This window comes from Bidens hawaiensis, unplaced genomic scaffold (assembly GCF_021521415.1).
Source record: "Bidens hawaiensis isolate Kalapana, Puna unplaced genomic scaffold, B.hawaiensis_p1.1 tig00005179_1, whole genome shotgun sequence".
NCBI lineage: Eukaryota > Viridiplantae > Streptophyta > Magnoliopsida > Asterales > Asteraceae > Bidens > Bidens hawaiensis.
In genome coordinates, this window is record NW_027491332.1 from 1459592 (window position 1) to 1482185 (window position 22594).

General features: G+C 40.4%; 2 protein-coding genes across 2 annotated transcripts; one reads left to right on the forward strand and one right to left on the reverse strand.

Moving 5' to 3' along the window:
- The first annotated feature begins 15327 nt into the window (after positions 1-15327).
- LOC143629218 (E3 ubiquitin-protein ligase SDIR1-like) lies at positions 15328-18363 on the forward strand. The gene is made up of 9 exons (XM_077098547.1): positions 15328-15484; positions 16461-16583; positions 16705-16759; positions 16865-16917; positions 17017-17245; positions 17343-17457; positions 17682-17727; positions 17865-17975; positions 18057-18363. Exons 2-9 carry the CDS (start codon positions 16506-16508, stop codon positions 18186-18188), a joined length of 819 nt encoding a protein of 272 aa, XP_076954662.1. The 5' UTR covers positions 15328-15484; positions 16461-16505; the 3' UTR covers positions 18189-18363.
- Positions 18364-18670: 307 nt separating this feature from the next.
- LOC143629217 (peptidyl-prolyl cis-trans isomerase FKBP20-1-like) lies at positions 18671-19843 on the reverse strand. The gene is made up of 5 exons (XM_077098546.1): positions 19708-19843; positions 19376-19509; positions 19213-19292; positions 19037-19129; positions 18671-18920 (listed from the first exon to the last, which is right to left on the reverse strand). Exons 1-5 carry the CDS (start codon positions 19814-19816, stop codon positions 18773-18775), a joined length of 564 nt encoding a protein of 187 aa, XP_076954661.1. The 5' UTR covers positions 19817-19843; the 3' UTR covers positions 18671-18772.
- Positions 19844-22594: the final 2751 nt, after the last annotated feature.

Consider the following 22594-nt stretch of genomic DNA (forward strand, 5'->3'; position numbering starts at 1 on the left):
AGATGCGCTCGAAAACTACGAGCTGGAGCTCGCGGAAGAGGAGGAGGAGGAAGAGGAGGCGCCCCTACTAAAGCGCAAAGCTAAGGGGAAATCTGGCGCAGGGGGCAGTAAGAGACAAAAGAAAGATGACACCCCTGTCGCTCATCCCCATGCTCAAACGAAGGGACCTAAGGAAACCCAGGTGTTTACCACCATGGGTTCTTTAGCTTCCCTGCCTGTGAAAGTGGGCAGACCTCCTGTCCACTTGAGGTATGGTGGCGTCACCTCCTCCGTTCGCGCGGCTGAAAAGAGAAGCAGTGCCGCGCCTGCGACAGGTATACTTTGCTTATCTTCATCTGATTGAATTATTATTAAACCTTTGCTCCTTTGAATGTTTGCAGGACCGGCGACGGTTGCAGATCAGTCGCAGGCGCCACAAGGTGCTGAGGCTGCGCCGGGGTCTGCTTCGAAGTCCCCCGTTCTACCCTCTGAGAAGGGTAGAATGAACTTTATGGCGATGTTCGCCGCGCGAACAGAATTGCGCCAAGGTATGTTTTGCACATTTGTCTTCTGAATTTTTTTTTTTGGATCCAGTCATAAACCAATTTTCCTTGTTGATTTGTTCATAGGAGTTGTAGCTGGCGTACAAGTTGCTGGTGACACTCCTGGCGCCGTTGGTGGCGCCGCTGGTTCTGGTCCTGCTCCTGCTAGTGCTGAGTCTCCCCTTATTGGGATTACAAAGGAGCAGGAAGCCGTATTGCGCGCCGAACTGGCGGCGTCGAGACCTCCCTCGCCTCCTCCTACGCGCAGCCCTCTCCGCGAGGCTGGTTTGGAGCCCTCCAGGTCGCAGGAGAAGAGGCCTATTGAAGAAGATGAGGAGGATGAGGGGGCTCAAGCTGAAGACTCCTTGGGAGATCGCGCCAGCCCTGCGATGCCACAAGACTTCGCAGCGCAGACTTCTGGTGGGGCTGGCGCTGACTTTTCTGCTTCATCCCCGCAGGTATGTTTTAATTTGTTGCTCCACTGCGCGTACCTCCATATAAGTATGTTTTATGACTTAGAACATTTCTTGTGTTTTGCAGGAAGGTGACCACGTTTACCGCCCGAGATGGAATATTAATGAATACAGTTCCTTCCAATCCATGGGCGTATGCGAGGACTTCTGGGCTCATGCCGTGCCTCCTACTGAAAGGAGGTATCAGGAGGAGCGCACCCGCGCTGACTTGCTCAACGATCACATTTTCGCTGGGTCAGCTTTCTTTGCTGCCTCCCAAGAGCTTCATCGCGATTATATTAAAGTACGCGATGCTCTTGTGGCAGCCCAGCAAGAGGCTAAGGTGGCTGCCTGGAACCTTTCTGATGCTCGCGCACGAGCTGAGAAACTCCAGGCGGAGCTCAGCGAAAACCGAGCAAGTGCCAACACCGCCTTTATTAAGCGCGGGCATGAGCTCCAAGCTGCGCGGGAGAAGCAGCAGGTGGCGGAGGCCGAAGTTGCCAAGTACGCGCGGAGAGTGCGTGTCTTGGAACAGCAGGCTGAGGCGCGTGACCAAGCTATCGTCCAGAGTATCACTGAGAAATCATCACTGGAGAGCGAGGTTGCACGCCTGAAGAAGGAGTTGGCGGCCGCGCAGGCCGATAGAGATGAGGCCTTGGCGACGGCAGCGTCCAGCCAGGAAGCACTTGATGCTGCGCAGGCGGAGAAAGAAAAATTTTTGGCGGCAGCAGCGTCTGATAAAGAGGAGCTAAAAAAGACCAAGGAAACTGTTGAGTTATTAAACTCCCAGGTTCCTGCCCTCGAGACGTCTGTTGCTGGCCTCGCGCAGGATCGCCAATGGCTGGTGTCACAGGGCATGACTCGTTGCGCTTTGGCGATGAAATATTCTGCCGAGTTTCAGGCCCTTGTGATGGTCTGCAATGCTGCCGCGCGCTTGGTGGGTCGAGCTGAAGGGTTTACGGATGGGTATGAATATGGCATGTTGAAGAAAAACCCATCCGAGTACCCTTACAAGAGCGACGCGGCCTGCGCGGACATGGCCGCGGTGGGGGAGAAGTATATGAATACTCCCATCCCCATCCTTATGCAGGTACCTTGACCTTAATGAGTTTTACTTGATTAATTTTCCAAGTGTTTTGTACTCAATGCTTTTCTATTGATTTGCAGATTGCTGCGCTTGCTGACCAGTCCGACCTCGGCGCGCTAAAGAAGTTGCTCGATGAATGCGAGGGGGCTGGTGGCGATGATGGTGGCGCGGGGGATGCTGCCCCTGCCAGCGGTTCTGGCGCGGCGAAAGAATCTGCTCCTGACACCGTCGTGATAGAAGACTCCAATGAGGAGGAAGAACTTGACTATGGTCAGTTTGGAGATGAAGAGGAGCAGGCTGCGCCAGATGCCGAGGGCGATGATGAGGATGATGAAGAGGCTAATGTCAACGTGGAGACTTGAGAAGCCCTTCATGTTTTTGTTTTTATTTTTATTTGTAATTTGTAACTCATCATACTTGTAAATTTCAACGCTATGGAATGAAATTTGTTTTCCCTTTTTCACATCTTGCGCATTTCCATTCATCTCTTCATGTTTGCTTGTATAGATATAAGATATGCTTGCACGTTAAAATAAGAACAAGGTTGTAAGGAAATTATTCACTTAACCATAGTCCTATTTTGTAAGTGGTTTCGCAGTATCTTGTTTATGCTGACACGCGCGATGACTTTTCACTATTCCTTTTTTGCGCCTCGTTGTCGCGCGGTTTTTATATGGAAGTATGAGTTTTAGCCATTACATGTCAGCATGTGTTACCCAGATATCCACTATGATTCCGCGCGCGACCTCGACCTGAGACCTTAACAACTATGATATGGCATGTACTTTGCCTTAGTTGTGTTTAAGGATTTTTATGATCAGGCTGCGCGGGATGTAAGATGGATGTTTGTGAGTGTTTTGAGCTAAGGCTCTTTGTTTTGGGCTAAGGCCCTGATGTTTTTAGAGTTAAGACTCATTAACGTGTTTGAGCTAAGGCTCGTAGGTTTGGGCTAAGGCCCTGACGTTTTAGAGTTAAGACTCGTTAACGCGTTTGAGCTAAGGCTCGCGCATGTATGTTTTACTTCGTTTTATTTTGTTTTGAAGTCAATATAGTGTTGTCATATTGCTCCAAATTAATAAAGGAAGTGTGAAACATGTATGCAAAGGTAATAGAACAAATATTGAAAGATAGCGCGAATCATCATTCATGATGGCTTAAAAGCCTTGATTACATATTTGAACTTTTACATGAAGCATTTTCTAAGCTGTGCCGCGTTCCACGCGCGCGGTATCTTTTTTCCATTCAAATCCTTTAAAGTGTACGCGCCTTTCCCCAAATCTTCTGAAATTTGATAAGGTCCCTCCCAATTGGGGGACATTTTTCCTGGGGGTATCGCGTGGCTAGCTTCATTGTTTCGAAGGACAAAATCATTTTTCTTGAAGTGACATTCCTTAACGCGCTGATTATAATATTTTTCTAGCTTTTTCTTGTATTTGGCTTCATTGATGATAGCCGCTTCTCTGCGTCCTTCAAGCAAGTTGAGGTCCAATCTTCTTTCGCGCTCGTTATCAGTCTTGCTCATCATGAGTACCCTATGGGATGGGCATCCAATTTCTGCTGGGATCATAGCCTCTGTCCCATAGGTTAGGCTGAACGGGGATTCGCCATTGCTAGTTTTGCTTAATGTCCTGTGCGCCCACAGGACATTAGGTAACTCTTCGACCCAAGAATGGGATTCTCCCTCCAACCTTTTCTTCAGCCCATTTAACAAACTTTGATTCGCGCGTTCCACTTGGCCATTCCCTTGAGGGTGGTAGACCGAAGTGAAGATTTGGTTGATGTGCAATTCTTTAAGCCAGCTGGATATCTTCCTGTCAGTGAATTGTTTGCCATTGTCGCTCACAATTTCCATAGGAAGGCCAAAACGGCAAATGATGTGGCTCCAGATAAATTGCTTCATCGCCTCAGCTGTGATTTTTGCTAGTGGCTTGGCCTCAACCCATTTTGTGAAATAGTCTATCGCCACTACCAAAAATTTCACTCGCCCTTGCGCTTGCGGCAGGGGCCCCACAATATCAATGGCCCATTTGTGGAAAGGCCATGCAGAGGTCACCGGAATCAAGTTGTTCTTTGGCCGCATGGTATTTGGCGCGTAGCTCTGACATGCCTTGCATTTTTGGATTTCTTTTAGCGCATCCAAGTACATGCCTGGCCAGTAGTAGCCTGAGCTCATTGCCTTGGCAACCACCATGCGCGGGCCAGCGTGTATTCCGCAGATTCCTTCGTGAATCTCCCTAATCACATAGCTTGCTTCTTCAGCTTCCAGGCATTTCATGAGCGGTCCAAGGTAAGAGCGTCGATATAATGTACCATCAAGTAGTTCATAGTTCTGCGCCTTGTGTCTTATCTTTCTCGCCTGTGCGCGATCGTCCGGTAACTTCCCCTCCTTCAGGAATTCCATTATTGGAGTTATCCAGGATGAAGGGGTTGTATGAATTACAAGGACAGATTGCGTTTGCACTGACGGGTTGCTCATCACTTCCACCCTGACATCTTTGCCAAAGTGATCAAAATTAGTTGAAGCCATCTTACTCAACGCGTCAGCAGACTTATTTTCGCTGCGCGAGATGTGTATGATTCTGAAGAAGTCAAACTGCTCAACAAGCTTTTTTGCCTGCTCTAGATATAGAGGCATTGTGTTCTCCTTGGCGTCATAAAGGCCGTTGACCTGAGCATCTACCAAGTAAGAATCAACATGGGCCTCTAGCCTTTTAACTCCAAACTTGCGCGCAATGCGCAGACCAGCCAGCAGGGCTTCATACTCTGCCTCATTACTGGTACTCTTGAAGTCCAACCTAATAGCATAAGTATATTCATGATTATCAGGGTCCACCAGTTTGAGGCCTGCGCCGGACCCTTCGCTGTTGGAGGCTCCATCAGTGAATAGCCTCCAAACATCTCCTTCATCATTTGCTCGCGGAGGGTCTACCTCGCGCTGAGCTTCTTCAATCTTTCCCTCTGGGATTTCCGTGATGAAATCCGCCAAAACTTGACCCTTTATTGCTGGACGGGGCTTATAGGTGATCGTGTGTTCACCTAATTCCAGCGCCCACTTTGTCAGCCTTCCGGAGAGCGCGGGGCGTCGCAAGACTTGCTGGATGTTGTAACCAGTCAGAACTTCAATAGGATGACCATTGAAGTATCTATGGAGCTTGCGCGACGCGTGTGTTAGTGACAAAACTAACTTTTCCATGATGGAATAGCGCGTCTCAGGGTCTGTCAGCACCCGACTCACATAGTATATTGGCGTTTGGATCCCCTTGCGATCCACCAATAATACTGCGCCGATGGCGCGGTCTCCAGCTGACAGGTACAATGTAAGGGTTTCGCCAGGAAGTGGAGCTGTTAGCGCGGGCAGCTTTATGAGACATTCTTTTATCTCACTGAAAGCTTGCTCAGCCTCAGGCGTCCACTTGAATTGGCTCTTCTTCAAGCAATTCCTCAAAGTGTTAACGAATGGAGTAGATTTGCTGGCGTGGTTCGCTAGGAACCTGTTGATTGACACCAATCTACCATTCAGCTTCTGAACCTCTTTCATGGTGGATGGTGAAGGCATGTCAAGGATGGCTTCCACCTTTTCAGGGTTCACCTTGAAACCATCCTTAGTAACCATTACACCAAGAAATTTCCCCTCTTCCGCGCCGAAAGTACATTTGCTCGGGTTGAGCTTCATGTTAACTTCCGTTAGGCGCTGAAGAGTTTCCTCGATGTCTTTGAGCATTTGTCTCTCCTCCCTGCTCTTGATCACCAAATCATCAACGTAGACTTCTAGATTTCTTCCGATTTGTTCACTGAAAACCGAATCCATAAGTCTCTGATAGGTTGCGCCCGCATTCTTTAAACCAAAGGGCATTTTTGTGTAACAAAAAACACCCTTGTCGGTTCTGAAGGCAGTCTTGTCTTCGTCCTGTGGTGCCATTTGAATCTGGTGATAGCCTTTGTAGGCATCCAGGAAACATTTGAGCTTGAATGGCGCCACGGAGTCCACCTTTGCGTCGATGTTTGGGAGGGGGTAACAGTCTTTCGGACATGCTTTGTTGAGGTCCTTGAAGTCAATACACATCCTCCATGACCCGTTGCTTTTCTTTACCATCACAGGATTGGCTACCCACGTCTGGTATCGGATCGGGCGGATGATGTTTGCGCGCAACAGGTCCTCCACTTGCTCATTCATGGCCTTCGCCTTTTCATCCCCCATGATTCTCTTTTTCTGAGCAATTGGCTCCACCGACTTGAACGTGTTAAGAGAATGTTGCGCCAAGTCTCGCGGGACCCCCGTCATATCGGAGTGTTGCCACGCGAAAACCGACGTGTATTTTGTGAGCAACCTTTTCATTCTCAATCTCGTTTCTTCTGAAATGGTAGCGCCAATTGTGACCGTTTGCTCTGGGAATTTTGGGTTTAAAATCCACTTCTCTGGCGCATTGTCCGCCATTGGAAGTTTCATTCTCCCTTCCCGCGGCGTACTTGTCACTGCGCACAAATGATCGCGGTAAACAAATGTTACGCCTGTTGGTGTAGGGAACCCCAATGCGCCGTGCGCTGGCGACGGTACAGCATTAAATTGGGCAATCGTTCCCCTACCCAGGATCATACTGTGGCATGACGTGGTGGGCAAGACCAAGAAGTTGACAACTTCGGCTCGCTTGTGCTCATCATCCCCCATAGTTAGTTCAAACTGAATCTGACCAAGGGGATGGATGATTTCATTTGAAACACCACAGATTGGTGCGTTCACAATTTCTAGCCGCGCTTGGTCTGCCGGGTCTAACTTTCTGAAACACTGCTCATACATAATGTCAGATTCACTTCCAGTGTCCACTAGGACTTTTGACACTTCGTAATGAGCAATGTGTGTGGTGATGACGAGAGGACTGCTTATTGAAGGGCCTCCCCTGATTCTTGAGAAGATAACTTGCTGCTCGCGCCAATCTCCGTTGATTTGCGCGCTTCTCTTTTTTGACGTCTGCCCTTGTCGTCCCCCTTCAGCCACACAGATTCTTTTGTATTTCTTGCTGGCAGAGGCTCCTTCCGGTTGCTCATCTTCTATTCTTGGGTTTTTCACCAAGTGAGCCAGCCTGCCTGACTTTACATCCTTCTCGATCGCATCCTTTAAATGATGGCATGCGTCGGTGTTGTGGCCCGGGGACTTGTGAAATTCACAATATTTGCCACAGTTTTGCGGTCCCTTGTAGTGTAGTTGCTTGGGGGGCTTGAATTGGACATTCTCAGTACCTAACACCTGTGAAGGTGTTTTAGTGAGGGAAGTCCATATTCTTGGCAGAGGTCTGCTAGGATCTCTGCCGCCCTCCCTCTTGTCACCCTCCCCGCGACTACGAACATCTTTTTGGGGCTGGGGTGAGCTTGGTTGCACTTGCTTTTCTGCGGAAGAAAAACTTGTTGGCTGCAACCTGGACCATACAGAGTTCTGTTTGGCCCTCTTCTCTTTGCTGCGCGGTGATTCAGCCTGATGCGCTCTTTCTCTTGCCCTATCTTGGGCAATCTGTTTTTCATTTCTCGCGAAGACTCGCGATGCTTCCATTAGTTTTGCCCAAGTGGTGGGCATACCATCTTTGCTTACGAGAGCTCGGCGGAGTTGATCACTGCGCGCGCCTTGTATAAAGGCCACGCGCAGGAGCTGCTCAGTTATGCCCCCGATTGCCAGGGACTCCTGATTGAAACGAGTGATGTAATCTTCAATCGTTTCATCATTCCTGCGTACGCAGTGCATGATGTCATCAGGATCGCGCGTGTGCCTGCGCTGCTGTACGAAGTGGGCTTGGAACTTTTCTAATAGTTCCTCGAACCCATCAATTTGCCTAGTCGGCAAGCTCTCGAACCATACCCGCGCTGCGCCCGTGAGGCAGCGAGCAAACATATGACACCATGTTGGCATCGTCCAGCTCTCTAGGTTTCCCGTGTTATAGAAACCTTGCAAAAAGTCATATGGATCTGTTGTGCCATCATATTTGCCCAGACCACTTGGCATCTTGGTCTTGTGCTGGATGGGAGCCTGCGCGATGCGCGCAGTAAACTTTGAGTGTTTTACCAAGATGGCTGGTCTGTAGGGTGTGGTTACGTCCACTTGCCCTCTGACCGGTGGGCTGTACGGCATGTGCAGATCCAGATCTGCTCTGGCTCCAGGCGCCATGTTCACAGGCGCGCGGAGCTGTGAGCCTCCTGCATGAGTATCCCGTGTCTTCCTCATGCTATGCACTTCTTCATCACTGAACTCAGTGTGTGCAGTGTGAACAGAATGTCCTTCTTCCGGCGCGCGCGGCCTTTTTGTAGTCTGCTTATCAAACGCTTGCCTTTGTGTTTGGTCAGCTAGCTTTTTCTGTTTGACCATTTCATTGTACTTTTCCAGTAGACGCCGCTGCTCGTTTATGAGCCATTCATTCGGATCATTTGTTTCTTCTTCTGGACCCATTGGTCCTTTCAGTTTCGCGCCGGCAAGATTTTGTAACGTGAGATCGTCTGGAGGAGTTTCAGTCTGGCCGTGAGGGGTTGTGACGAAGGGACGGTTGCTGGTGGTACGCGTAGAATCACGCGGAACCCTCAGAACCTGCTGTCCGTCGTTAACACCCTCACGTTCAATATCCTCCAGAGCTTGATCAACGTTACGAACGCCAGAAACCATGGTGATTGATTTTTTATGTAGATCTGATGAGATCTGATTGCCGTTTGTAACAGTGGATGGCGCCAATGAAGAAACGTGGATCTACTCACTGGTAGCAGATCTACTTTCCTCGGGTGTGATTATACTATTTCACCGATGGTTCTTCTGGATCGGTGTTCTTCCACCTACAAAATGAACAGCGCCGTTACTTACCCCTCAGAAAGGGACAGAGGGGTCCTCTTTGGGGTAACCCTCCGGCGTGAGAATAAGTATGGGTAGGAGAAGATAATAATGTGAGAGTAAGGGAATTGGGAGAGTATTGCTTAATAGCTGAATACTGTATGTTACTCTGTATGATTATTCTGATTGTCTCTCTGTGTATGAGAAAGTAACTGACTAGGGCTGCCTGTCAGTGAATGTAATTGAATATGCTTCAATGTGAATCAATGTCTGTAACTGTCAATGATTGAGTATGAATGTCCCCCATCAAAGTGGAGTTGATGCTGTATTTATAGTGCTAGGGTTTCCACTGATTAGGCTCAACCTCGTTGGCCTCCTCCAATCGCACTGCGCCACGTGTCCTCTGGGACACCTGGCGCTTTCTCGTTGGCTGTAATCACGTGGTAGCACATGTATCATGCTGAGTTGTCGACCTTTCATTTGGCAGCTGTCAACATCAGCATATTCTTACTCCTTAAAAAGATGCCTTCTGGAAGGTTGTCTGACGTGCACAATCAAGGTTGCCCTAATCCTGATTTGGATAAGGACGAGGTCGATTATGTGCATGTGTGATATGCGCCCATCCTGAGGATGCGCGAGGTCTTCTCTTTATTCTCACGCGCAGATATTTCATGCGCAGATGTGATATGCGCCGCGCGCTGGTGCGCCGCGCACATATGTGATGCGCGAGCATATGTGTGCCTGGGCAGATGTGATATGCACGAGCATGTGATATGCGCCGCGCGCATATGTGATGCACGAGCATATGTGTGCCTGGGCATATGATGCCTGAGCATGTTTTGTATGCGCCATGCGCATAGGTTTTGGCTTTGTGCCTTCATAATGTGTTTATCTTGTGGGTTGACCCGCCTTGCTCGGTGTTGAGGCGGGTACATACCTCTTCAGCACTCTCCTATGTTTCCTTCATGCATGCGTGTATCTAATTTCTTTTATGCATATGTGCACATTATTAAAATTTCTAAAATCGGTAAATACAATTAACGCTTATATACAAACGCTAAAATCGTCATTATAGTTTTTAAACAATTATGACAGTGGTTCGTGATTATATAACCTTGTACATGATGCATAACTAAAACATATGGTGTGTGATTATATACAAACATTTATGTCACTTGTCTAAAATATATGCATCGCATTTTGGTGGCTTCCTAACTTCCTACAAGCCTTTTGTTCAGGAACCTGCTCCCTCATATTGCAATTCTCTTCCTTTATGAAAACTATAATTTAACATAAAAACATGTAACACCTATATGAATTTTAGACTTGTATTCTCTATATTTGTCACTCTTCAAGGACCCAAATGAAAAAAAATACTAATTCAATTGAAGAATTGTGTACAATAAAGCTATGTAAACCAATTAATAAAGTTTAAATTACATACCTAATTCCTTTGTAGTTTTAATATTTAGTAAAACCGGTTTGCTTATACAAAAATAAGAATTTTTATTTAGATTTAATGTTGGAATAATAAGAAACATGCAATGAGAATGCATGATTTGACTTGAAATAAAAAATGTAAGGAAGAAATATAAGCTGGCATATATGGTACAATCGGCTGATATGGATAACCGCGTGGCATGTCGCAGTCAAATCCCACCTGCTTTTGACTTATGCTTCACGGTCTTTGTCTATTTCCTCTTTGGCTTTGCTCAATCACGTAACCTTTTGATATGTTCCAAAAACAAATTGCATTCCTATTCATTGCTATTATTAAAACATATTTGTCCATTTCATTATAACCAGGAAGTAAATGAAACGCGGGTTCAAGATGTGTGTCGGTAATCTTAGTCTTATATCTAAGTGTAAAATCATGTCTTATATGATATACTCTAAATCATATACATCAGGCACGAATTTTCTATAACAGTTAGTTTGTTAAAAAACTATGTCTTAAGTCTCACTAATTAAACGTACTTTAGACTATTTTAATTTTCAAATAATTCTATAACTCAAATAAATTAAGAATATAGAAATTAAAGGGTCAATGGATTAGTAAATTACTATATTACCCACGAACATGAAAATGAAATAAAAGTAAATAGTTTGGGTAAACCGGTATGTGTGTATCGGGTAATTGAGCTGGGTATTAACTAAGAGCATTCGCAATCCATTCACTATATTTTGTGAGTGAAGTTTTTATAATATATGAAGTGGTTTAAGATGTTATGAATTGATGTGAGAGAAAATGCAATAATTTTTCTGTATATTTGAAAAGTTGTTGTAACACCCAATGTTGTTGAGACCGGACCGGCCGGTCCGACCGGGATTTGGTCCACCGACCGGTCCGGTTATGTGCAGTTCGCTCGGCTCCCAGTAAACCAGCCAGTCTGAACCGGTTCAACCGGTCGACCGGAAAACCGGACCGGTTGAACTGGTTTTCAATGAAAAATGATATATTTTTTTCTAAAAACTTTTTTTCAGCCTTTCCTGTCATTTTTTTCCCGAAATTGTTCGGCCGGTTCGACCGGTTGAACCGGTGACCCGGTAGCCTGTCCGGTTCGACGTCCGATCTGGTTATGAAAACATTGGTAGCACCATATAATTTTTTTATATATTTTTTAAAAGTGCTTATGAGTGAATGAGAGAAAAATGTTGTTATAGTTCTGAATTAAGACTATGTTTAAAAATAAAAATTAAAAAATGAAAAGATACCGAGCAAATAAACTTAGACCATGTGTGATTGTTGCACGAACACGAGGAAAGTGGGGGTGAAAACACTACGTAAGGAAATTACTGTGCCGTGAAATGGGACGGAAAGTGTGGGAGAAACACCACACATTTTATAAAACGGTGAAGAAGCTGAGGGTGTGAGGGAACGTGGTGTTGGAAATCTTGTATAAAAGAATCCAAAAATAAGAAAAGAAATAATCAAGAAACGGTGAACCGGGCTTGTGTTTGACACAATTCCCTTAAACAGATTCGCGGTCTGTTCCCAGGGTACTCCGGTTCGAAACAGAAGCGTAGTACTACCGGACTTGATCACTTGCCCGAAACGAAAACCGTAACAATGTTGTTGTAACAAAGAGGAAGAAGAAGTGTGTATATTAGTGTATTTTCGGTTTTTTTTATCAACTCAAGAGATGGTCCGCTTATATAACCATAGAATCATAATCAATAATGATAATGACCATTAAATATCAAATAATAGCCATTAGTGCATTACAAAACCGAAATTAATAACCATTATCATAATGATCATTAATAATAATAATAATGGTCATTAGTGTAGAGTTGAAACCGAAAATAATCATTATCATCATAATGATTATTAATAAAACTGACCAACAATTTCAGTTTATGAAATGAATCTCAAACGAATTCGAATCTCAAACAAATTCAAAATTTTCCTCACGCGGGCCCAGGTTTTAATTGAGACTTCATTCACACTTAAAACTTCCAACACGTGGATGGTTTAGGGGTGTGGGAACACTGCCACCCTTATGCGATGGTAGCAGTGTGTCCGAGAAGCGAGACAACCATTGCACATAACCAAATTATCTATCATTCTCTTTCCATCCTCTAATTCCATATCTATCGCGGGTGTACAAAATGGATACCGCTCTCCTAGATCCTCTGGTGGGGTGGAGCTCCCGCTCGTTCCCATCCCATCCCATCCCATCCCATCCCATCCCATTATTTGTTGCTTCTACGCTTCGGACAACCATCATACTCCTTTTCCTCCGTCACGTAACGTTGGATACAAGATTTTTTAAAGGGTCAAAACAAGCCAAGTTAGAACGAGTTGGGCCAAAATAAGTAACTGTAATTTATAAAAAAAACTAAACAAATACATTCTTATTATAAGAAATAACTAGCTGTATATATTGATTTTTTTCACTCAGTTTGAAATTGATAAAATATCAATGCACTTTAAATTTCTTTTAAGGCTTGTCAAAGGTCAATGCGCTTGAAGATTTTAATCAATGGTTATTGACTTGAAATCTTGAATATAATCCTTTGACAAAATAAATCTTTAAGTTTATTACTTATAATTTGATGTGAAATGTTTCAAACTAGAATTTGTAGATCGATAGAAGTGTTAATTTATGATATTTGAACTTTGAAGGATCAGGGTCTTGTCACTTGTAGTTGTGTATGCATTATTTAGTTCTCAAATGAAAACAAAAAGATTTCAATAATTGTGAAACGGTACACAAATAGTGGAACAATAAAAATATTAAATAGAGAAGAGTCAAGAGATATGAAAAGATAATAGTGATGGTTGTCAAAAACTCAAAATGTTGCATCAACAAATTTCATTATAAATTTGTTTATGATTAGGCAAAAATGCATTTGCAGTAATTTTGGTAAAAGAAAAAAAAACTTGATTAGTTAATTTATGTTCACTGATCTTAAACTGTTTTATAGATTATTTAGCAGATATTCATCAATTAAAATATTCAAGTACCTTAACATTTGATACGCCTTAACAACGAGAAAATATCATAAATAGAGTTGAACCAAGTAAAATGAATTGAGTAAGGAATCGACCTTAAAATGAGGGGGGAGGGGTCTGGGGAGGGGGAGATGAAAATCTCACCACTCCAACCGGGAAATGTCTTATTATATGATTTCAACTAAATCACTAGTTCTTTTACGTCGAAATAGAAGCCAATTAACTTGCAAACATTTGCGTCGCTAACATATTTTGGATTACAAAACCAAGTCTTTTATAAACTATAATATATTGATTTATCTTTGAGTTATAACATTACCATGCATAGTCAATTACACTCAACTAAGTAGTTTTACAGAATCAAAAGTGAGTAACTCAAAAGTATCAAAACAATAACCTTTTTTAGCAGCCCATCACAAATTCATAACTAAACTAAGTGACAAAAATTATTCTGGTGAAAGAATTAATCCAGATATCAACTCCACTTAGTGTTTAGGGTTCAAACGCTATCTACACTTATCGTCTATGGTTCAAAGCTACCTCCACTTAACGTACAGGGCTCAAAATCTATCTCCACTTGCCGGCTAAGGCTTTAATAGATCTTCTCACAAGGCGTCTAGGTTGACGTTCCTCTAAAAAAATGACACGTGTTAGCATATTGTTGGTCCGTCTCTAAATTCAACTATCAGATAAAATCTCTACAACCCAAACATTTTAGTCGAGTATCACATTATGAATACTCTTGTTTTAAGAAACCCGTGCAACGCGGATTTTTGTTAAAAAATGGGGTATATATATGAGATTCCTAATCACTTGGGGGGTTGACTTTGTTTTTTAATCACAATAGGATAGAAGTTTTAATAGTGGCGAATAAGTATTTTGGTATATGTGTGTAAGAGAACGCAAGAGGGTTGTCAGGTGAAAGAATTTTATTTGTATTTGATAGTGACGAATAAGGTTGATTTCTTTTGATAGTGGCGAGTAAGGCTAATTTCGTTTGATAGTGGCGAGTAAGAGTGATGTCACGTGACCAGGTACCCTTTGCACTTAGTATTGACGAATAGCCTTAATATCTCTTGATATTGGTGAGTAAGAGGCCAGACTCTGCTTGTATTCTACAGATTGTTTATATTTCATAAAATACTTTAAAATTTTATTTTTTAATAGTTATACAAAAATGAAACCTAAGCGTGAGACCACAAAATGGTTCTAGTTAGTGGAGGATTTTAAAGTTCGTATGGTACTAATCTTATTCGACACTATCAAATACAAATAAGATTCTCTTACCTGACAACCTCTTACATTCTCTTACACCATATATCAAATTTCTTATTCGTCACTATTAAAAACTAGTACCCTATTTGTGATTAAAAAACAAAGTCAGCCCCCAAGTGATTAGGAATCTCATATATACCCCGTTTCTAAAAAAAATTAGTGCAACGCGTATTATTTTCATTTCATTTTGGCCTTTTACACTTGGGGGGTGTTTGGCATAGCTTTTTTAGTTTTTTTTTTTTACTAAATAAGCTTAACTTGGTGTTTGGTTTAGCTTTTTAAGCTTATGCTTATGAGCTTATATAAGCTAATTAGAAGAAACTTATTTAAAGATGGTTTTTTAGCTTATTTGTGTAATGGTATAAGTTACTTATTTGTCCTCAAAATAATGATGGATTAATAATTATTGAAGCAACTTATTATTATAACAAATTAAAAAATGATGGATTTAACTTATTAAGGCACATAAACAACTTGTAGAATATAAGCTAATTTAAACACTTAAAAAGTGTTTATCAGCTAATTAAAAATAAGTTATAAGTGACTTTAAAATATCAACACAAGCCAAAAAATAAAAGCTAGGCCAAACACCCCTTGATATAGTGATTTCCATAAATAATTTTGGTCCAAGGAAAAACAAACTTGATTAATTATTTGATTTAATATCATTAAGTTTCTAAATATTAATAATACAAGTCATGTTTATTTAAGATGTATGTATAATGTATATCTATCTAGTGTCCAAAAGAGCTGTCCACGAAACTGATACATATTATTACACACATACATACAGCCACCGTTACGACTCACAACACATTACAACTGCATCATCTCTCAACTTCATAAATAATAATAATCGCTTGATTCTCTAATCACAAATCACTCAATTCTGTAAGTATTAACCTCTAATTGCTCTCTTCGTTAACTCAAATTTGCAATTATCTTGCTGAATTAGGGTTTTCTGTTTCTGTTCTTTCATCAAATTGAATTAGGGTTTGTTTGTAATTCGGCAGGTGAATGATTTGTGTAGACTGATTAGGTTGTTTCAGTTGTTTATTGTGATCGTACGGATCAGTTTCTTGTTTGTGAATGTTGGAGTAATGCTGATGTCATGATGGATTGTTGGATCTTGCAGTTATACAAATTGGCACATAGAAGCTGTTGGTGACAAAATTAGTTTATGCAAGTTTTCAATTATTAAAGTTTTAACACATTTGAATATTTAATGTCATTAGTGTTATCTATCTCTGGCTGTTTCTTGGCACGGACTGTGATTTGGTTGATAATCGGGAAAGGATTACGATGGTCCGGTCCTGACTGTTGTGTAGGTGTACTTGGTTTGCAGAAGGTGTCAGTGACAGAGTTAGTTTATGCACATTTTTAATAATTGAAGTTAAATTGGCCATTAATTAGCTGATCACACTTTAATTACTTCATGAATCATGTCATGAGTTTCATATGATCATTTGTTAGTCTCTCATATCTGGCTGTTTCTTGGCATAGAACGTGATCTACTTGGTTGAGTTAATTATGAACGTCTGTTTGTTTAGACTAATGTAAATCTTGAGTTGTCATTTAGTTTTTTACAAAGTGATATATCTGTGGTTAATGTGAACCTGTGCCGTTTTAACAATGCCTTGGAGCTATCTTGAGTTAAAAAGGCATATTTGTATAAAATTGATTGTGATTGAATATTATAACTTAATGACTTTGTTTTAGAAGTTGTTAATCTCTGCATTTTTAACAGTATCTTGGAGCTGTTTTGAGTTTAAAGCCATTTAACTTGTATAAAATAGATTATGATTGATCTTGATTGCTTTATGAATGTGTTCAAGAATTTGCTGATTTGCTGAATGTTATGATGCAGGACTGGTTATTAGCTGACAAAAGACTAACATAAAACTTAACAATCATGAGCTTTGTATTTCGAGGAACCAGGGGAGACATTGAAACCGGGTTTCCTGGATTTATTCCTGAACGTCGGACAGTGGTATATCCTTTCTTTTTTTTTTTTTCATATATTTATCTTTGGAGCTTATTTCTTTGAGTATCCATGGGTTAAACCATTATGTTATTCTAGCTATGTATTTTGTTTGTGATATTATTATCAGCGAATTCATGCACCTCGACCTGTAAATACCAATTCTCTTGCCTTTCTTGTCACAGGTACATGAGGCTTTTTAGTTTTCAACTTACTTTTATTAGCATTTCATAAATAGTGGTTTTAGTCAATACCCACAATTCCACTAATTACTTGTTTTCATGTTACAGTTCTCTTGCTGTTCATGATATTGAACTCACACCAAATGTCACCAAACTTCCTAGTAACTATCCACTTCAACTATTTTGATTATCTTTATGTTTACTGTTCTTTTGTATATGTTATTTATCTAAGTATCTTTGTTGTTTTTTCTTGATTCAAGCTTTGGCTAGTACTTGGTGTGTTTTTGATGGCTACAAGCTTAAGAATGTATGCCACCTGTCAGCAACTCCAAGCCCAGGCTCAAGCAAATGCTGTGGTAGCTAGTGGTCTTCTTGGCCATACTGAACTTAGGCTGCAAATGCCACGCTCAATAGCACTTGCAACACGAGGGCGGTTACAAGGACTCAGACTACAACTGGCACTTCTTGACAGGGAGTTTGATGATTTAGGTACATTTTTTATGTGGTTTTATTAATATGTTATGTTTCTGGCCTGTGAGATTCGCATATTAAAATTTAATAAGGTGGGTTGTTACGTGTTTTTCAGACTATGAAACTTTGAGAGCATTGGATACTGACAATGCCCCAACTGCCAACTCAATGAGTGAGGAAGATGTAAATTCTCTTCCTATTTATAAGTACAAGGTAGCCAACTCTAAAAGGTACGTTATATCTTATATGATTTATTGATTGCTTACCTGTACCAAATCTACTTCCATTTAACATGTACAACATGCAATGTGAAAAGTTTGATGTTACATTAATATCTTTATATTGTAAATTAACTATCCGATCAACATTTTTGAATTTTAATTGCTGGCTTTATAACCTGGTTGTTAGATGTATGCTTTAGATAACAAGGTTTTGATATTTGTTTTAATAACAGTGGTAGTTCATCAGTGGAACAAGGTTCATCTTCAGACACATCTGAGGTAATCATTTTTTTTAATTATATTATGGCAGTATTTGATATGCTACTATTGAAACTCCAGCATTGAAATTTGTCACATGTACATCTTAACACCGTTACAAACTGCAATTTTATTGATTATGCTTTTTGTGGTGGCAGAAAGTTGAGAGTGGCGTTGGAAAAACTTCAGAAGATGAGTTGACTTGTAGTGTATGCTTGGAGCAAGTTAATGTAGGTGAACTAGTTCGCAGTTTGCCATGCTTGCATCAGGTATGCTTTATGTATATATATAACAGATAGTAATACAAAAGCATTTTACTACAGATAGTAATATGTGTGTACATGTTGCAGTTTCATGCAAGTTGCATTGATCCATGGCTACGCCAGCAAGGAACCTGCCCTGTTTGCAAGTTCAGAGTTGGATCGGCGTGGCAAGACAATGACGAAGAGATGGATGAGATGGATGGTTTGCTTAGGGTTTGATACATTTAACTGCCTCTTGGCACTGGTTGGTGTACACTACTTTTAGGTTTCTTATGGGAAGAAAATGTTTGATGTTGAGACAATAATTGACTTGAAATACTTGGTTGCATCTTGGCTGCGTAAATGCATAAGAGCCAAAGAATTTTAGCATGTCATTCGCGCAAACTCGTTTTGAGGGGGGGGGGGATAGTACAACAGTAGACATCTTATTTTCGTTGAAGGTTTCAAATTTAGAAAATAGTACAACAGTACATCCTATTTCACTTAAAATGTTTCAAATTTAAAACGACTTTCACTAGTTTTCTATCATAACCTTCAACCTTTTGATCACCAACTACAGATTATCTTTTTGCTAAGTAAGAACACTTCTTAGCTAATAAGATGTGCCGAAAATCATAACGTCACAACTACACTTATCTAAGACTCGTAAAACGTCATACACCGAGATTAGAGCAAACGAACCATGTTCATGTATAGAAAATACGAAACTTGTCTCAAAAGATAAGTTAACGTCTGAAACATGTTTTATCTAAACAAGACTAATCTTGCTTTATTTATTAATGGTCAACAAATTGCCTTGTCGACTACTTTCCTTTGCCCTTTCCCTTGCCTCCTTTCTTAGCCTCCATTTTAGCTTGAATACGAGCGGCGGCTGCTGCCTTTGCTTCTTCACGCTTCTTCTTATCTTCTTCCTTCTGTGCTGCTGCCAATTCCCTTTGCCTCTTCAACTCACTAATTATATAACATGACACATTTAAGCGTCCAAATAACCAAAAAAGAAAGATATATATATATACACACACACATACATACATACAATACAAGATTAAGTTTCACAAATGACTTACTCTAATCTAGCCCTTTCATCTGAGGCGCTAGCCACACTAGAACCTTTCCTTGGCCTGCAAGCCACCAGCTCTACCTCAAAGATAAGAGTTGCACTGCACATTTCGAAGTCAACTCAATTGCCATATTCATAATATGGCCGGTCATAATACAATAAGGGTTATAAGATAGTAGTTACTCTGGTGGAATCTCTGGAGGGGAACCAGCACTACCATATGCATAATCTGACTTGCAAGTTATTTTGGCAATCTCCCCAACCTGAAAATTAACGATATGAACTCGAGCATATCTAAACTGAAAGTGTGGTTTTAATTCCTGGTAAAGAATATAAATTGGTCAACCTTCATTGTTCTTAGAGCAACATCCCATGCCTTTATAACAGAGCCCTTGCCTATTTCAAAGGAAAAAATTGTATTGTCTTCATGCGTAGTATCAAAAACTTCACCTGTTTCAGCCAGACTCCCTTCATAATGCACTGCACAAAAGCCCACACACACCCCAGTGAGAACTCATCTTCATAATTACAGGTGCACTAATATTATCCACATGGTTTTGTTGTGTGTCAGTCATACAAATAATAAGAACTAACTGAATCCATCAACATGATTAGTGCCTTGTAAGAATCATTAAGAGCGGCTCACATTAGTTTAGAAGTTTTGAATAATAATATTACCATCAACAAGAGGAAGGCTGTCAGAAGGAGCAATCGCATCAGGTTTAGCACTCTTGACAATTGTCTTTAAGACACCTCCATCTCCAGTCAAATCAATTGTTTCAGCCATATCACCTAAATGTTCACAGGCCTGATGATGAAGATCGAATTGTATTAGTATTAGATAGAATTCAAACATGCAACATCATTTGTTTTTGCTACTATTTACGCACGAAACAGACACTAGCTCTTCCTTATGAGAAAGCTAAACATTCATGTTTCAACTCTTTTCGGCTTCTATGTATTAATTTCACACTACATAGCCAAGCTCGAGCCAAACTTTAACTCGTTGTTTCAGGTACTGCACACAAGCTCGAACCTAGCTTAGGCTCGTTTCAAAATATATATAAATTATTATTTAGAATGTATATAGATTATAAATAATAAACGAATTTGTTAATCCCTAACCCTAATTAACAGTGTGAAGTATAGATTACATCTAAAAACCCTAATTAAGAGTGTGAAATATAAATAAATAAATACCAGTTGCAGTAGACGATGAAAGAAGCGTTGAAAGGCTGCTGCTGATGAAGAAGAAATCGGAGCGACGATTTGACGGAAAAATCGATGGCCATACCCTTCCTTCCGATTCTACCTTTTTTAAGGTGCGGCATATCTTCTTTTATACTCGGAATAATATCGGTACCAAGTTACCAACAATTGACATCCCGTTTTAAAAAGGTTACCGTAAAGGTGTGCACGGTTCGATTCTGTTTGGTTATTAGCATTAACCAAACTGATCGGTTATCGGTTCGGTTTGGTTAATTTTTGTTAATAACTGATATCAAACATGGGCTAAAAGTTTACTTAAAAATACATGAAATGAATGTATAAATATATGAAATTGAGATATTAGTACATGGAATTTAGATATAAACACATGAAAATGACAGTACTAAATTATTAATACGTATAATATATAAAATAGAGAGAAAAAAAAGCTAGAAAATATGAAAAAAATGAAGAGTTCGGTGCGGTTTGGTAAATTTCGGTTACTTCGGTTCGGTTTCGATTAACGATTCAGTTATTACTCACCCCTAGTTTACCTGGTATCGGGAGTGGTTCAAAACGTTGTTGAAAAAAAGTCATTACTAACACACTGTGCTCATGTTTTACACGGGTAATTTATGGATATTCAGAACCAGTCCCTCGCGTTTTTAATTGAAAACGAAGTTATAAGTTAATCTAGTTTATTAATCAATCAGTTTTCGGTTTATTGGTTTAGTTTATTTGGTTAGCTTGTCGGTTTTTGGTTTAGTTCGATTAATAACCAAAACCAAATTTAGACTAAAATTGTTGGTTAAAAATACATAAATTGAAGATTGAAATGCATTAATTAAAAATAATGGTTAGGGCAGATTTTCCACCAATTTGTCTGCTATGCTTAGTAGCGTTGGTTTTTTTTCTTCCCTTTTTTGTGCCCGATCTCCATTAACAACATAATTGAACGGACCAACGGCTGTATCTTCAACTAATAAAACATGCCTCGTCGGATCCCCATAACAAGTATTTACAATGTTATTACTAGGATGTGGAATTCGGTGTAGCTTCCTCTCATTAGCGTAACAACAATTATCGAATCCAACATTTTAACTATCTATTGGTGAGGGTTAAAACTTAAAAGTATGCATTGTATATGTTTTCTTTTATACCAAGTGGCTTGTAGCCTAATAGTAACAAAGTGCTAAATAAGATGAAATCTCCCTAAAGTGGTGATGGTTTAAATCACACTATTAGTAAAATAATTGTGTAAATTTAGAAGTAAGTTAGGGGTGTATGAGTTTAGAGTTCACAAAAAATACGCATTTTATGGTGTGTTTTTTTCCCTTTCTTTGTCCGTGTGTTTTGTTAATTGAATAACATCAATACTTATCGTAATAACACTTCCAAAGTAATTAATCTTATTCGAAAACAAGAGTTTGAATTCCACTCAACCCCTCCATACCTGACTCACAAGTGAAAAGAAAAGTCTTGATTTGTTGCATATGTTGATCAATATCTTACAACACTCTTAAAATGTTCTACACCTTTTAAATGCATGATGACCCAATTAATAGGCCCAATACATTTAAACTAAAGTATAAAAGGAAGACACAGGCCCATAAACACAAGGCCTCAGGGCACACAGAATATACCATAGTCATGATTCATGTCCGAAAGAAGGCATTGCATGAGTACGATGGATGAAAAACATTTTCCTTTAAGAATGCTACACAAGGAAACTTCATCATAATACATTTAACAACATAAACCTACCAAAACATACAGTAACCTTTTAGTTTTCAATAATAAACACGTCACGCATGGACACATTTAGACACCAAGTGCACCTTACTTCGGCCACGTGAACAACCTAAAATCTTGTCACGTGACATCGTTTGACAAAATATTCCAGGGAAGTCATTCTTGCGGTAGTATACGCTAGCCAAATTTTATTTTTTTTTGGAATAAAAAAAGAACATCGTAAGGGCGTAATGTGCTTGTTACACTTGTCTCGATGTATAACACGCCAACATGAGTAAAATGTCGGACGACATAAAAAGTATTTTGATGAAAATGAACCCACCAACCACCGGCAATTTAAGTTGCTGCAACAGACTACCGCCGGAAAAAATATTAATACATGTTTTTTGCTAATTTGATTTATTCAAGCAAAGTTCCGAATCATATGGGCATTCAAATCGAGTTTGGATTCAATTTCCAAATTTAAATCACACAAATAAAATGGAGTAACCAGATAATCACTGTTGGTTTAATAACCCACAAAATTATAACATATTTTTTCTAAATTTTAATCACCTATAATTATTTTCTAATAATAATGAAAAGTAGTGATTGCATCGAAACA